The sequence below is a fragment of the Ochotona princeps genome, chromosome 23, assembly GCF_030435755.1.
Source record: "Ochotona princeps isolate mOchPri1 chromosome 23, mOchPri1.hap1, whole genome shotgun sequence".
NCBI lineage: Eukaryota > Metazoa > Chordata > Mammalia > Lagomorpha > Ochotonidae > Ochotona > Ochotona princeps.
The window spans coordinates 22,971,053-22,986,959 of record NC_080854.1 but is presented as its reverse complement, the minus strand read 5'-3'; the positions used below and the strand labels follow the sequence as shown (position 1 = coordinate 22,986,959).

Genomic DNA, 15,907 nt, shown 5'->3' with positions numbered 1-15,907 from the left:
AAGTACTTAGGGCATCGAGTAGTTTTGGACACAAGATAAATTCTTGTCTGGAACCCTGAAGATTGCTTTATATCGTTTAGAAATTTCTTCAAAAGGCATACTTAAATTCACGTGTAAAGCAGTCACTTCATTGGATTAAATGCTAATTTTACAGTAGTCTCTCAGAGTACTGGTGATTGTCCATCCTTGGCAGGCCTCAACATTTCCTAGGGAAATCTTAACAAAGCTGACTGTAGGCCTTGGAGGCTTACACCAAGCCTCTCAGACTGTTGGTGTAAGCAGGACGCCTCGAGAACCACTGAATCCAAAATTACAAGCAAAGCCCACATCTTTGCTTTTTCTAATAGAAAATAAACAAAAGAACATCTCCATAATAGCTTCATCAAACTTTCAATCTTTACAGTCTCTTGAAATGTTCTATTTAAGAATATATACTTGGTTTGATTTGACTTACAATATCTCCTGAGTTTAAAAAAACAGAAACATAGGGCCCGGCGTGGTGCCCTAGCAGCTAAAGTCCTCGCCTTGAGCACGCTGGGATCCCATATTGGCGCTGGTTCTAATCCCAGTGACCCCGCTTCCCATCCAGCTCCCTGCTTGTGGCCTGGGAAAGCAGTCGAGGACGGCCCAAGGCTTTGGGACACTGCACCTGTGTGGGAACCCGGAAGAGCTCCTGGCTTTGAATCGGCGCTGCTCAGGCTGTTGTGCTCACTTGGGGAGTAAATCATCAGACGGAAGATCTTCCTATCTCTCCTGCTCTCCTCTCTATATCTGACTTTGCAATAAAAATAAATAAATCTTAAAAACGAAACAAAACAAAACAACCAGAAACACAGGACAGCCCAGTACTGGATAATCAATGATTCAGAAAACATTTATTTACAAAATGCATAGAAATGATGAGAGTATAAGGCTTTTGTTCTAGTCGTCCTCATGGAAAAGTGAAAGAAGGAATCCTAGCCCCTTGGTGGAGCGCCTGAAGGAGGTCACGGCCGAGCCGCATGGAGGGCAGTGTGTCCATCAGAGCTCACACTCCAGACTCTGATTCAGGAACTTCCTCATCCGGGCAGCAGTAATATTCCACAAAGCATATCTGTCCATCTTCATTTTTAATCATGTACTGTAGTGAGAGGAATCCTCGGTTATCTGTCCGAATGGAAACTTTACAAGATAGGACTAATGCCTTTGTAGAGGGCTTCAGTAAAGAAATCTTGTACCTGTATGAGAATAAATAAAAAGTGGTGCTCTTAGTTCAGGGTAAAGGATAAAAATTAGCTAAGCATTATCACACAGCAAAAAATAATAAAATACTATCTAAGTACAGTCTTTAAATGCATTCACTATTACAACTCCAATTCACCAAGTAAATCTATTAGCCATTTTTCAAAAATAGTACATACTTGAAACAAGAAACATTGTTTTTAAATTAAAAAAAAAAAAAGGTATTCAAGCTCAACTTCACTAGTGGTAACCTCTGTGTTAAGAACTCACCTGTTCACTTGGGTCTGGTTACAAAGGAATGTTTCCATCAAGTCAGAATCTTTGGGATAGTCGAGGTGGGAGCTTCCTGCATTTCCAAAAGTAGACAACCTGCAGTAGAAAATGAGCGATGTATTCATTGGTCCAATCATAAACTACATTAGGATCCAAATAAAACAGTTCCTGAAGAGACTCTTTCAGGTCATTGAAAGCGACAACACACTAGAGCAAGTACTATAGTAGAGGTCCCCAGTGTCCTACACACGGTGACGACTCCCACAGCGTGGGCTTATAGGGCAACTGGCAATTAAGCCACACTTTGAAGAAAATCAAGTCATAAGAGGAGGGGGTACTCAATTTCTTAATCCTACTGCGGTATGTCTTCTCCTTAGCCTTCAGTCAGGAGTATATGAGAGGGAACTAAGCATGATGGAAAACTTGATGTAAGGCCACTGCAGACCTTGGGTCCTGTTTATAATCTACTCTTGTACCAACCGCCTGCAAGCATTCCTGAAGCTTAGGACTGTTTTATCATTTTCCATGTTCCAAGGATCAGCGAGTTATGTGTAAACAATTAAAAAAAGTCTATATGCTTGCCGCTTCAATCTCTGTGAATTATTGAGCATTTGAGCAGCGCTGGCATGCTGGTAACTGAGCAGAGTGGTAAAACCCAGCACTGCCTTCAAGGGCTGTGTGTCTCCACAGTGCAGTTTTTCTCTTCCTGAAACAGAACCCCTTCCTCAGAGCATTTCACCCATGCCCAGCCATGGTGATGGGTCCCAGATCTACAAGCCCAGGCTAGACTGCTTTCCTCAGAGCTATAACTATATATTCATCTATTCCAAATGTCACAGGCTCCTCAAATTTGACATATCCAGAAAAAATCCCAGTCCCACTTTCCCATCACTAAATCATTTCCCACTGTACTGTACATAAGCCCATGGTCAAAGGCATCTCTTGGAAAGGGATTCTATGAAATACTGAACAACAAGTGCCTATACTCTCAATTCATATCACTGCACTATTAAGGTTTCACTGATTTCCATGCTGATTAACATTTAAAAGTATTTTTATGTGAGAAGCTGAGAGAGAAAATTCCCTACTGGTCTGTTCCTCAAATTCCTATGACAACTGGGGCTAGGGCAAGGCTGCCACCACAAAGTTGGAACACAACCCAGCATTCCCAAAAGGTGGCAGGAACCTAGTCTGGAGCAATATCTGGGTGTCACACCCATGTAATCCAGTAAGGGAAACGTGTATCTTGACCAGCAGGTCAGGCGTGCACATCTTGGCTGGTCTGTTAACAAAACACCCTACACCAAAATTTTGACTATCTACTGCTTTGAGAAAAGCCTGAAATGAACAACTGTTACTTCTTATCCCATATCTAGTTTCTTTAATCTTAGTATTTAATGTCTTAAAAAAAATTAGCTTTTCTCTCTGGATTATAAGGGTCTTGAAAACTGACTTGCCATTTTATGATCTGTGTCAAAATAACCAGAGCCTCTGGGTAGTTTTTGACATTCATTCTTGATGAAAACCGCTTTGGTCCAACTGTCTCCTCTGGCCCACAGTCCTCATATCCTACATCATAGGTAGTAATGCTACTTAAGGGCTTGCAATTGTGTTCCCTGCTGTTGCTCATATGCCACTAAGGTGAAAGGAAGAATTAAAAGGTCCAAATAATACAAACACTTTTTAAAAACAGTTACATCTACTTTTAATGCCACAAGTTTACGATATAGACTGAGCTAACCATCTGGAAAGCAGTATTACTCAACCATGAAATCTGTGCACTGAGTCAGTCGCTTTGAGTCTTACGTTGCTTAAGCTGTGAAATTAAGGAAGTTCTGAAGATTGTAGCAAGTCGGCACAATAATTCTACCTCTTCAACAAACATCTGAAGCAGAGAGAGGGCATGCGGGCCACATGAACCGCAGCCACCCCTGCTCTCAGGTACCTGAAATATGGCTTGTCAGGAGACATGGTGATCTGAAGGACCTCGCTTGTCATATCCAACTCGGAAAATGCTTCTCGGAGCCCCTCAGACTGCAGAATAATTTTATTGATCACATTGGTGCTGCAGAAATCAAAGTCCAGAGTCTCCTCAGGCTCCTGAGTGCTGATTTTGCAGACGGTCACCACTCCTCCTTCCTCAAGGAACAGCATCAGGGGGTGACCGTAGCCCTGGTAACACATCCGCAGGGCCGTGCACGTCCCTGCGATGGGAAGGAAGCCCCCGGTGGGTCAGCGGCAGAGCACAGCAGAAACAAGTCCTCCCGAGAGCACCTGTCTGCAGCCCCAGGCAGCCTCTTGAAAAATCCTGATTATGTTTATGTTTACAAAAACACTTTCCATAGAAATGTCTTTTCATTGCTTCAGGGTATTAGTTTTAGGAATGGTGAAATTCAATCACCATAGGTCTAAAGCCACAGGAGTCCCAGAAAACAATCTGGATACAGACAAGGGAAACCCAGGTATGGGTCCCTAAAAGAATATTTTAGTTTTATATTGCGAGTACCACTATCACTCGCTATACTTTTTAAGGCAGTTCTTTCCCACACTCCGACATAGCATGCAGCTTAACCCGCAGTGCCAACGCCAGCCCCCGGAAACACACTCTCAACACTCTACAAAGTCAGAATCTGTGACAGTAACCACTGAGAAGTACATTGGTTTAATTTCTAAGGAAAATGCTTTAAAGAAATGCTTTAAAAGGTAATAATAAACTGGTTTACCTGGCATAGGGCTTGATCCAAAAATCGACAAGCAGTCTAAAAGGACAGTTAAGTTAATTCGAAATGTAACTGACTCTTCCTGAACGGTAAACTCTTGAAATATTCCAGCCTATGAAAGGTAAGCATGAGAAGATAATTACATCACTAAGACTGAAAACTCACATGTAAGATTACAGGTTTCACAGTTTTAAAAACAACAATGCTGGGCCTGCATGGTAGCCTAGCAGCTAAAGTCCTTGCCTTACATGCGTCAGGATCCCATATAGGTGCCGGTCTATGTCCCGGCTGCTCCACTTCCCTTCCAGCTCCCTGCTTGTGGCCTGGGAAGGCTGTCGGGGACAACCCAAGGCCTTGGGTCCCTGCACCTGTGTGGGAGACCCAGAAGAGCTCCTGGTTCCTGGCTTCAGATGGGCTCAGTTCTGGCTGTTGTGGCCATTTAGGGAGTGAATCAGCAGATGGAAGATCTTTCTCTGTCCTCCTCTCTGTAAATATGATTTTCCAATAAAATTTTTAAAAAAATAATACTACTATACTAATGTCATGAGATATTATCTAATTGTCAAAGTATCTTCTACTCAGTAATTTAGCCCCCTGCAAACCTTGTTTAGGATCTTTTTTCTTTTTGTAAAGATTTACTTATTTGAAAATCGGTGTGAGAGGAGTCAGAGATTTCCATCCACTGGTTCATCCCCAGGGAATGGCCAGCAGTGGCCAGGGCTGGGCCAGACTGGAGCCAGGCGCTTCTCCTAGGCTTCCTGTGTGGGTGGCTGGGCCCGAGCCCTTGGGCCATCCTCTGCTGCTCTTCCCAGGCCACTAACAGCTGTCAGTGAAGTCACCTAATGGGGTGGTGGCTGCTTTACCTACTACACAATGACACTGGTCTCTCTCTCCATTCTTGAAAGTAAAATTATCTTTTCTTGGGTCTATCAATATGGCTAAAGAAATCTGGAAAACAGATGAAAATGCATGTGTGCTATTAGTTTTCAGTTCTTTTGAGGAAAACAACCTAGGCTTTAAAAAAAAGTTGCTGAAATGAATCAGAAATCTTCTGAACTTTACAAATGTTATTTTGTCAGATTCTGTTACAACCAAAAAAAATATTATAGAATAGTAACATGTTGGTAAAGGGCATATATTTTGGAAACAAACATTTTGGGTTCTTACCCCATCAGCCACCTGCTACCTGTTGAACTGTGGGTAACTCAATCGTGCTGCAGTTTCCACAGATATAAAAATGGAGTAACACAACGTACTTTGGGGGACAATGGGGAGGGTTACATGAGTTAAACGTGTAACAGACTTACTGGTCTATGATTTTAGTTTTTAGAAACTTTAGTCATTATTATCATTAACCACGACCTCTGGGGGGCCCGGTGGGGGGGGGGGATGGGCTCTCAGGAGAGAAGAAAGTTCCAGCGCTTCTACTGCGACCTCACATTGTCCCTGCAGACCTTTCGCCGGCCGAAAGGTGCCTGTGGCCATACCTGAATAAAAGCATTGGCTTGCACACACTTCGCATTTTCCACCGTCACCCGGAGCCCGTTTTTAGTGGCGAAGCAGGTGGCGTGTTCTTGGAAGTGAATGGCTTTCAGGACGGTGGAGAGATTCCGCACGTTGTCGAGGCTGGCCACTAGGCTGTACCGCTCGCCCTCGTCCTGGGCGTGCTGCGTGAGCAGGGGCATCCTGCGCTGCTCCCGCGGGTCGCACAGGCACCTGCCGGGATTCGGGAACAAGCAGTCCCCTCAGCGGGCAGCTGCCGGGCGCTCGGGACGGCTCCCGGGGAGGGCGTGGAGAGCGGGCTTCTCTGTCCGCGGCGGCTTCCCAATGGGGACGGTGAGAGCTGACAAGCACGCCACCGACAGGGGCTCCACCCGGGCCCCGATTCCCCTCGGGCTCCCAGCCAAGCTCCCCAGGACTGGGCGCCGGGGGTCGGATCTCGGATGCGGCTCGCCTCCCGTCACTCTCCTCAGACCCGCCCCTCCGCCTCGGCGGCCCGCCGTCGCCTCAGCGCCCGCCCGGGAGGGCTAGAGCGCCGCCAGCCGTCGCCTCAGCGCCCGCCCGGGAGGGCTAGAGCGCCGCCTGCGCAGCCCACGGACCATAGAGCCGCGGGAGGACCGTACCACCGAGACGGGAAGCGGGAGCGAGCGGCGGAGCCGGAAGACGGGCGCGGAGCGACAGCGAGGCGACATGGCGGCCACCAAGAGGAAGCGGCGTGGATCCTCCGCGGTGCCGGCCAAGAAGCCCAAGAAAGCTGGCAAGGATGCCGGGCCGCCGACGAAGCGGCGCTCCACGACGGAGGAGGTGGAGGAAGACGAGAGAGACCGGATCCCGGGCCCCGTTTCTAAGGTAGCCTCGGGTTAGCCGGCGGCATCCCCGCGTGCCTTCCCCGAGCGTGTCTCCGTGCGTTTTGGAGCGTTGGGAATGGATTGTGCACAATGTTCGCGGCGGGACATTGGAACTCCTGCCGGACTCGGGGAGGCGGCGGGACGAGGGTGGGGGACACTCGGGCATGCCTATGGGTTTTTTTTTTCTTCTTCTTCTTCTTTTTTTTGGAAGGATGTGCCTTTCCCTGGTTATTTCTCACGGTATGTCCTGCCAGGGCCAGCCACTGTGGTTCAGGTTCCTGGGACTTGCCTCGGGACCCTTTAAAAGTTCCTCCCCGGCACGGTGTGTTTGATCGGCCTGGTCTTGAACTGAAGGGATAGTGAGAATTCGGCCAGGTAGCAGACCTGCGTTCAGCACCAGGCCAGGCGTCCTACGGCCCAGGGGGATGCAGGGGTGTCGAAGAAGTTGCCAAAAAGTAGGTGACTTTTGTTCAGAAGCTGCACGCCAGTTTCGGAGCTAAATTTATTTTCAGCGGAGAGAATGGTTTCGTCTGGACGGCCTCGGAGGAGGAGGAGGAGGAGGGGGAGGGTTCCTTTGGACATGAACTTCTGTGTTTCGAGCGCTTGCTCCTGTTTTTAGCAGTTAGTCGGCCTAAGTGACGTTGGGTGATGTTTTCTCATCTGCAGACTGTGTGAAAACAGCCTGCCGTCAGTGTTCCAACGCTGTCACTGTTCTTGCAAGGAGCTGCAAAGAAATATGTTGGTGGTTTCATTCTGCGTGTTACTCTCCCACTGTGGAAATGCAAGGTTGAGATATTGGAAAGAAGACAGTGTAATTTGGAGCCCAGTGTTAACCTTCTGTCACTGTTGCTCTTTGTTTACCAAAGGTTGTGAGTGAGGCTGTGCTTTAGAAAGATTGAGCTGTTGTCCGTTCGCCCTGCTGTCTTGGGAAGGCTGGCTCTTAGCAGTGGATAAAAATTGTAAGAATCTCAATAAGGACAGTGTGGATGAGAAAGAATTAAGGAATATTGTAAAGAGAAACTGACTGGATTCATTCGTGCTTGTGAGGTGGGAGAGTAAGGCCCATCTTATTTCAAGGCTTTGGAGGCTGAAGTAGCAACAGCACAGGACAAACGGCACAGAGGTGACCAGGTTCACCAAGATACTGTTTAAAGCCGTAGAGTTGAGTTTGAGCAGAGTTGTGCATGTAGTTCTCTACGTACAGGTTCTGAACCCCCAAATTCAACCAACCTTAGATGGAAATTTAGAAATGAATACTGCCTCTGTACACAGCACGTGTCATTTGCCTTGTGATTCCTCAGAGAGTATTTACGATGCGTTGAGGAGTGCATGTAACGTGGAGGTGATGTCAAGTGTACAGGAGGTGCAGGTGCTGGGCCCGGCTCTCTCGGAGGGATTGGGAGGCTGGGACTCATCCCCTGAGGGTACCCAGGACCCTTGATGGAGGCCTGTGGGTGAGGAGGGCTCCAAATGAAAAGAACAGAAATACCAGGAAGAGGACTAGAAACACCTTGAGGGCACGGACAAGGGAGGAAAATACATGGTAACCCTCTCCCCTTTTTTTAGGGCAAGTGGAAGAACAAGGAACGGATTCTCATCTTTTCTTCCAGAGGAATAAATTTCAGGACGAGACATTTAATGCAGGACTTGAGGACGCTGATGCCTCACTCTAAAGCAGGTACCCGTCAGATTATCACTTCCAAATTCTGTTACTTACACCACTGCATCTGCCAGAATTAAACTTCTGTTTCTGTCGAAGCATCAATTGTTCCATAAAGAATGGTGGTAATTCGGAGGAAACATTTCCTGGAGGTTCCAGGAAGCCTTCCTTTCAATACTGTAGAAGGCCACGAGATAGTAGCATCATCTGCCTGCCATGTTGCTTTCTGAACTTGTTTTTAATGTTTATTTTCATTTTACTGAAAACAGAGCAGCAGCATGAGAATCTCCGTCTGTGGGTTTTCACTCCCCAGATGTCCCGGGCCGGAGCTCCAGCGGGTCTCGGTGGGTGGCAGGGGTCCACACACCCAGGCTGCCATCTGTTACCTTCCCACCTACACCTGCGGGGTGGCAAGTGAAGAAGCTGGGACTCAGCTGGCATTTCCATATGGGAGGCTGGTATCCCAAGCAGTGGCCTAACCTCAAGTACCAAGATGCCTACCGCGGCCTTCTGTTTTTTAAGTTTTATGTATTTATTTTTGGAAAGGCAGATATACAGAGAGGAGGAGAGACAACAGAGGACTGCCCAAGGCCGTGGGCTCCCTCACCTGCGTGGGATTCCCCAGAGAATCTTCTGGCTCCTGGATTCTGGCCCACTCAGGTTCATGTGGCCATTTGTGGAGTGAACCAGAGGATGGAACATCTTTCTCCTGTACTTCAGCCTTTCCAAGAAAAATAAATAAATCTTAAAAAAAAAAAAGTAATAGTCCTGGAACAGGATTTAAAGCATCTTTAAGTTGGGCTCATTGCACTTCTGTGTTCCACATTAACATTTTTCAGCAGTCGGCTGCAAGTGGATGAGGTTTGGATAGTGGCAGAGCCCTTGTTGAACTGGTTTGAGCCTATTTTATAAGGTGCTTTTGACTTTAATTTAGTATTTTTTTGCCAGTGCTTCTCAAACTGGAATTATGTAAAATCTTCAAACTTATTAAACTAATGAGAGAAATTGTAATTTATGTATGCTTTTTCCTGTAATTCCAAACTGCTTAAATCCATTTGACAGCTCTGAAAAATTGGAAAATATTGAAAAAATTTAAAAAGATTTTTATTTCTTTTTTTTTTTCAAGATTTATTTATTTTGATTAGAAAATCAGATATACAGAGAGGAGGAGAGACACAGGAAGATCTTCTGTCCCATGATTCACTCCCTAATTGGCCGCATGGCTGGAACTGAGCCAATCCGAAGCCAGAAACCCAGATCCTCTTCCTGGTCTGCCACGTGGGCGCAGGATCCCAAGGCTTTGGGCCGTCCCTGACTGCTTTCCCAGGCCACCCACAAGCAGGGAGCTGGGTGGGAAGCATGGCTTGTCGGGATTAGAACCAGTGCCCATATGGGATCCTGGCTGATGCAAATTGAGGACTTTAGCTGCTAGGCTACTGTGCCAGGCCCAGATTTTAATTTCTTAAGTGAATGTTTTCCTAAACTGAGTGAACATTTTTGTGAGAGTTTTTCTCATTTTGGAAAGGGTTCAGATTACCTAGAGCCTGAGAAAGCCTGCCTAAAACCATAGTATAATTGTGCAAGATGAGATTTTGCTTACTTCTGTTCTGGACATTTAAAAAGACCAGCATTGTAGGGCCAGGCATTTGGTTGGGGTGCTAGCTCGAGGCCCAGCCACTGTAATTCTGCTTCAGTTTCCCAACTTTGTGCCTGGCGGGTGGCAGCTGGTGGCCTAAGCACTGGGGTTTCTGTGGCTCTTGTAGGAGTCCTGGGTGGAGCGCTTGGCTCCTGGCTCCTGGCTCCTGGCTCTGGCCTGATAGCCTTAATGGTGAATGAGCAGATGAAAGATCTTTCCCTGTCTCTATCTTGAACCTTCCCGATGAATAAATTGTTAAGTAAGAATTTTGAGGTATTTGAAGGGTTTGATGTTTTCATAAAGTCTTCAAACCAAAGAGTGCAAAAACACTTAAAAATTCTTTCCTAGATGGTGGATGTGGTTTGAAATATTTTGCAATCATTTTGTTTAATTTTCCTTTTTTCTTTTTATAGATACTAAGATGGACCGTAAAGATAAGTTATTTGTGATTAATGAGGTAATTTTGTTAAAGATATGTATATTTGCGGTTAGGTGTTTGGCTCAGCAGTGAAGCTGCTCTTTGGGGCATGTGCATCCGGTTCCACTGTCCGTTCCGGCTCTGGTCCGTGTGCTCAGTTGGCGTGTGCTGCCTCTAGTGAAGGCCTGTGTCGAGATGCATGGAGTTCAGGCTCCTGCCTGCAGCCTGGTCCAGCCCTAGCTTTCAGGAGCATTTGATAGTGATTAATACTTGAGAGATTTTCTTCTTCTCCTATATCTCTTTGTCTTTCAAATAAGTGTAACTTGAAACTTTTTTTTAAGAAGTAAGTCAATTACTTTATGAATTTAGAAAAATTATAGAAGGGAGGGAAGAAAGGGAAGAACCCCTATACCTGCATAGCTGTATCATGGAGAGTAATAACCATAAAAAGATTGCTTTATAAAAGATACTCTGATTGGCTAAGATCAGGTATAAAAGATGGGCGGGACCAGCATGGGGTGTGGTTGCTGTGATGCTGGCAGTCCGTGTTGGAGCACGGGTTCAAGTCTTAGCTACCTGACTTGCTGGGTGGGATCCCTGTCACCCAGGGAGGAGAGCCAGGTGGAGTTTCTGGCTCGAGGCTTCGGTCTAGCCCAGCCCTTGCCATTGAGGCCTGTTGGGGAGTGAGCCAGCAGACAGAAGACGGACTCATTGCTCTCTCTTGCCTTATAAATAAAATTTATATATAAATCATATATATATGATTTTTTTACTTGAAAGGCAGATTTACAGAGAGGAGGAGAGACAGAGAAAGACATCTTCCATGTGCCGATTCACTCCCCAGATTGCTAGAACAGCCAGAACTGAGCTGATCCAAAGCCAGGAACCTCTTCTGGGTCTCCCACCTGGGTACAAGGACAGAACAAGAACTTGAGCCATCCTCTGCTGGTTTCCCAGGATATGAACAGGGAGCTGGGTCAGAACTGGAGCAGTTGAGACTAGAACCAGTGCCCAGATACGCTTCCGACATTGCAAGGCAGAGGATTGGCTGTTGAGCCATTGTGTTGGCCCCCAGTATTTTTAAATTCAGAAACATTTTCTTGACTTTGTTAGAAGAGATTGCTATGTCTTGTCTCTTCAAACATAATGAAATTTCCTGAAGGGAGGGATTAGATCTCATTTTTTTCTCTCAGATTTTGTATTATTTTGTTTATGTCATAGTAGGTACTATTATCAATCAACATGTATACAGTTTAAAAAATATCGACTATTTACAGAAAGCTGACATTGTTAGAGCATTTTGTCAGTGTTAAAAGTGATGCCTGTGGGCGTTTGGCACTATTTGACGGGCAGCCCGGACTGTTTAGGGTGGCTGCCCGGTGAGGGAGTGCCTGCCTTGAGCCCTGGCTCTGCTTCACCTGTCAGCTGCCACTGATGCTCTTCCAGCAAGGCAGAGGTGATGGCTCAAGTGCCTGGGCCCCAGCAGCCCACATGGGACGGAGGTCTGAGGGCTTACTGCGTCCAGGGAGTGAGCTGGAAGGGCTTGGTGTCTCCTGCAGTTTACCTGTCAAAGCAGCAACAATAAAATAATGAATATGTGCTGCCTATGGATTTGCTCTTAATGTATTAGCAGGCTAGTGAGAGGTTACATTTTAGAGTACTCTGGAAGATCATTTTTTTAAACCAGTTTTTCAAAATAGAATTATTTTGTGATGATTCTGGTTTGTTATTTGAAAGCTGTTATTCATTCTTCCTGTACCACAATTCGAACTTAGAATGTGGCATTGTTCTTTTTGCTGAGGAAACATTGTTTAACAGAACAATGTCCCTTGTCTTGGAGTTGACAGGAAAGCAGTTGCAGAGAGAGGCAGAATGTCTGTTGTACTTGGGTGAAAAATCTCAGTGGTGCTTTAGATGTTTGTTCTGCAAATAAAGTCAGGCCTTGTTGCCTATCAAAACATATTTAGAGGAATCTATATATTATGATGAATTATTTTAGTTCTCATTTGTATTATCTGTAATTTCTGTTTTTATTTTTTTCACTTAGGTCTGTGAAATGAAAAACTGTAATAAATGCATCTATTTTGAAGCTAAGAAAAAACAGGATCTCTATATGTGGTAAGAGTGTTACTCGGATTTGGCCAGGTTCACACTTTGTGTTTATGTTATAGAGAGCCTTCTGTGTAAAAGGAAAAAAGTAATTAGCAAGACTTGAATACCATAAAGAAAATTAAATATGTTTACTTTATAAGGATGTTGTGGTATCGTTTTCTCAGGAATAGGTGATAAGCATTTATTATGTTCTGAATTGTAACTAGTTGGAAAAAATGTTCATGCCTTTTAGGCTTTCAAATTCACCTCATGGACCATCTGCTAAATTTCTTGTTCAAAATGGTAAGTTAGCTTAATTTGATTTTCTTTAAATGAGAAAATTAAGACAGTCTTTTAGAGTAATTACACTGAAGTTACAACTTGTTTTCCTCGTTATCAATTTTTCTAGTTCATACCCTAGCTGAACTGAAGATGACCGGAAACTGCTTGAAAGGCTCCCGACCCCTTCTGTCCTTTGATCCTGTAAGTTCTTCGTTCAGTTTGTGAGGTGGAATTTTCTTACTCTGGTTGCATTTCAGTGAATGCAATTATATACTTCATTGTAGTGTTAATAAAGTTTTTTAAAAAAATGTGAGCTCAACTATCAGATAATCTGTTCACTCTTTTTTTTATAGGCTTTTGATGAATTTCCACATTATGTTTTGTTAAAAGAACTCTTAATTCAGGTAAATGTATTTACCAGAGTATTTTTGTGATTATATTATAAAATAGTGTTACTAATGCACTTTTTTTTAAATTTTAATAGATTTTTAGTACACCACGGTATCACCCCAAAAGCCAGCCATTTGTGGACCACGTGTTTACCTTCTCCATTTTGGACAACAGGATATGGTTTCGGAACTTTCAGGTTAGCTTTGCTTTCTTTATTTAGACTTTAAAAAGAATTGAGGTAATTTGGGGCTTGAAGGTACAGAAATAGAACAAATAAACTTTTGTTTTAAATATCTTCTTTTGCCCAGAGATTTGTTGCAAATAACCATCTCATAGCTTAAGTGTATACTTAATTCTTTTCATGACTGTAAATGATATATGGTATGAGTTTCATTTTATAAAAAGGAAAACCCATGAGATACTTGGGTTCTGAATATGTGTTTAGTGTTGTAAATGATACAGTAAAATATGAAATATAGTATACAAATGTATTTATAAATATTACAGAGTGTACAAGAGTACAGGTGTCTCTTCCTAAAGGTTGGAATCTCCCTGGGTTTGATTAAGTCACAGAAAAACATGACACCTTTAGAAGTTTGACAGTGAGGACTACTAGCTGGCTCAGAGGTGATTGAGACAATCTTAAAGCGTGTGTTTGGGTTATTAGGTCTTCAGAAAGAATTGATGGAGACTGGCAGCAATACAGTTTCAGGTGACATTTGATCTAGGTGGACTCCAATCAGCATGTTTGTTACTGACTACATTAAATCTGCCCCCTTCTTAACCTGTGAAGGTGAATGCACCTGAACCGGCAAACAGCTCAGTGTGTGGTTTCTGAGTCACCTCTGGGAGGCAGCACATGTCGTCTCCGGTGCGGGCTTCCTCCACCTGTCCTGCAGACCCAGTTGTGGTTCCGAGCTGCTGGCTCCTCCTGACTCTTGCAGAGCTTGGGAAGCAAATGAGCAGACAGAGAATCTCAGGCTCTGTGTGTTTGTCACTTCACTTTCAAGTAGATGAAAATAATCTTTTTAAGTATGACTATGTTTAAAGCCTTTACTTAAAAGATAAAAAGTCAAGCAAGAAATGAACCAAATTCAAATTACTCAGTTTTGAACATAGAAACAGTTTGTTTCTTCATGCCAACCTCATGTAACTAGTGATAGATTTCAGAAAATGATGATGATTGGATGCTTGCCAAGCTTCTCCTCTACCTTAGTTTTGCTGGTTATACATTTTTGGGGGCACATTTGTAATGAAGTTACAGTTAGTATGTGTATCTTCTAGAAATAGTCTATTCCAACCAAAAATCATGTTTCCTTTTTTATTAAAGATTATAGAAGAAGATGCTGCTCTTGTTGAAATAGGACCTCGCTTTGTCTTAAACCTCATAAAGATTTTCCAAGGGAGCTTTGGAGGGGCCACCTTGTATGAAAACCCTCATTACCAGTCTCCAAACATGGTAAGCTGCCTCATTGCTCAGTGGTCCTCGGTGCAGCAGAACTCGGGCCAGAATTGTTGTGCATCTGCACGGACTTGAAACTCTACTTTTTTTTTAAATGAAAGTTGGTGGGAAACAGTTTTCGTAAGTGAATGTCTTTCTTTATGTAAAATTTTTGTTTTAAAAGTATTTAATTTTTGTCCAGCATCGACGAATTGTAAGATCCATCACGGCTGCGAAATACAGAGAGAAGCAGCAAGTAAAGGATGTGCAGAGACTGAGGAAGAAGGAGCCGAAGGCTGTGCTTCCCCACGACCCCACCGCGGATGTTTTTGCTACTCCAGCTGAGGAGAAGCCGGTAGACATACAGTGGGTCAAGCCAGAACCTAAGGTTGATCTGAACGCAAGGAAGAAAAGGATTTACAAGCGGCACAGAAAGATGCAACAGAAGATGAACAAAAGGAATGCAAAGTGAAGCAGCAGATAACTGGGTTCTCAGTTATCGTGTATTTATCTTGAACTCAACATGTAAATACTTTTATTTCTAGGTCTTAGGTTTCCTGCGATGTTTAAAAGAAGGAAAATGTATTATCTTAAATGTTTATCTTTTTCTAAATAAAAAGCACCAGAGCACCTAAGTTACTTTTTCTTTTCAGAGTTTTTTGGGTTTTAGTGAAAATTGAGCATATGCAAGGTTTAAACCTGCTCTCAGATGTGTTTGTCTAGCTTTGTTGTTCATTGGGTCATTGCTACTTGTCAAGTGAGTAACCTGTTCTGTACTGCAGATTTCATTTCCATCTCTGGGAGTTGGAGGGGTGGGCTGGTCTAGGTGCTGACACTGAACATTTACACAGAAATCATTTTATAGAACACTTATTTCCTAGAAGTAGAATCCAGAACAAAGATTTGAACACTGTGGTTTTTGCTTACTCTTTAAAAGACTGTACTCACCGGGAGTTAGCATGTTTCATTACTTGTGCCTTTCCAAGCTGGTGGAATAACCTGTCAGTGGGTTAAAACAGTGCTGCTTTAGGGCAGACATTGGCTTTTCTTTTGTGGCTGGAGTTTTTGCTAGTGCTGTTGCCTATCACTGCTCTGTAAGAGCTCTTCTCCTGAGTTATTCTAGAAATCTTGGTTTACATTTTAATATTTAAAATTGTATGGGACAAACTTACCATAATTTACTTTTGTTCTTAATTTTCTCTGTGAACTTTCCTGAGTATAAGTAGGCTAATGGACTCTTAACGTCATTTTAATGATGTAAGTAATTCATATTAGAGTTTCAAAATACTTTTTTTAAAGATTTATTTTTGTTGAAAGACAGATTGCTAAAAGGAGAGAAAGATCTTGCATCCACTGGTTCACTCCCCAGATGGCTGCAACAGCTAGAGCTGAGGTGATCTGAAGCCAGGAGCCAGGAACTTTTGGGT

The 15,907-nt window shown here is 43.9% G+C and overlaps 2 protein-coding genes across 2 annotated transcripts; one reads left to right on the top strand and one right to left on the bottom strand.

The window, feature by feature from the left end:
• Nucleotides 1–967: 967 nt before the first annotated feature.
• On the bottom strand, nt 968–5,939 carry RAD1 (RAD1 checkpoint DNA exonuclease). Its single transcript, XM_004583767.4, has 5 exons — nt 5,702–5,939; nt 4,218–4,326; nt 3,440–3,698; nt 1,492–1,590; nt 968–1,217 (listed from the first exon to the last, which is right to left on the bottom strand). The coding sequence occupies exons 1-5, from the start codon at nt 5,897–5,899 to the stop codon at nt 1,028–1,030; spliced, it is 855 nt and encodes a 284-aa protein (XP_004583824.1). The 5' UTR covers nt 5,900–5,939; the 3' UTR covers nt 968–1,027.
• A 414-nt stretch (nt 5,940–6,353) lies between these two features.
• On the top strand, nt 6,354–15,115 carry BRIX1 (biogenesis of ribosomes BRX1). The gene is made up of 10 exons (XM_004583643.3): nt 6,354–6,563; nt 8,129–8,240; nt 10,272–10,315; nt 12,324–12,394; nt 12,621–12,670; nt 12,777–12,850; nt 13,003–13,053; nt 13,134–13,235; nt 14,370–14,498; nt 14,683–15,115. Exons 1-10 carry the CDS (start codon nt 6,405–6,407, stop codon nt 14,950–14,952), a joined length of 1,062 nt encoding a protein of 353 aa, XP_004583700.1. The 5' UTR covers nt 6,354–6,404; the 3' UTR covers nt 14,953–15,115.
• Nucleotides 15,116–15,907: the final 792 nt, after the last annotated feature.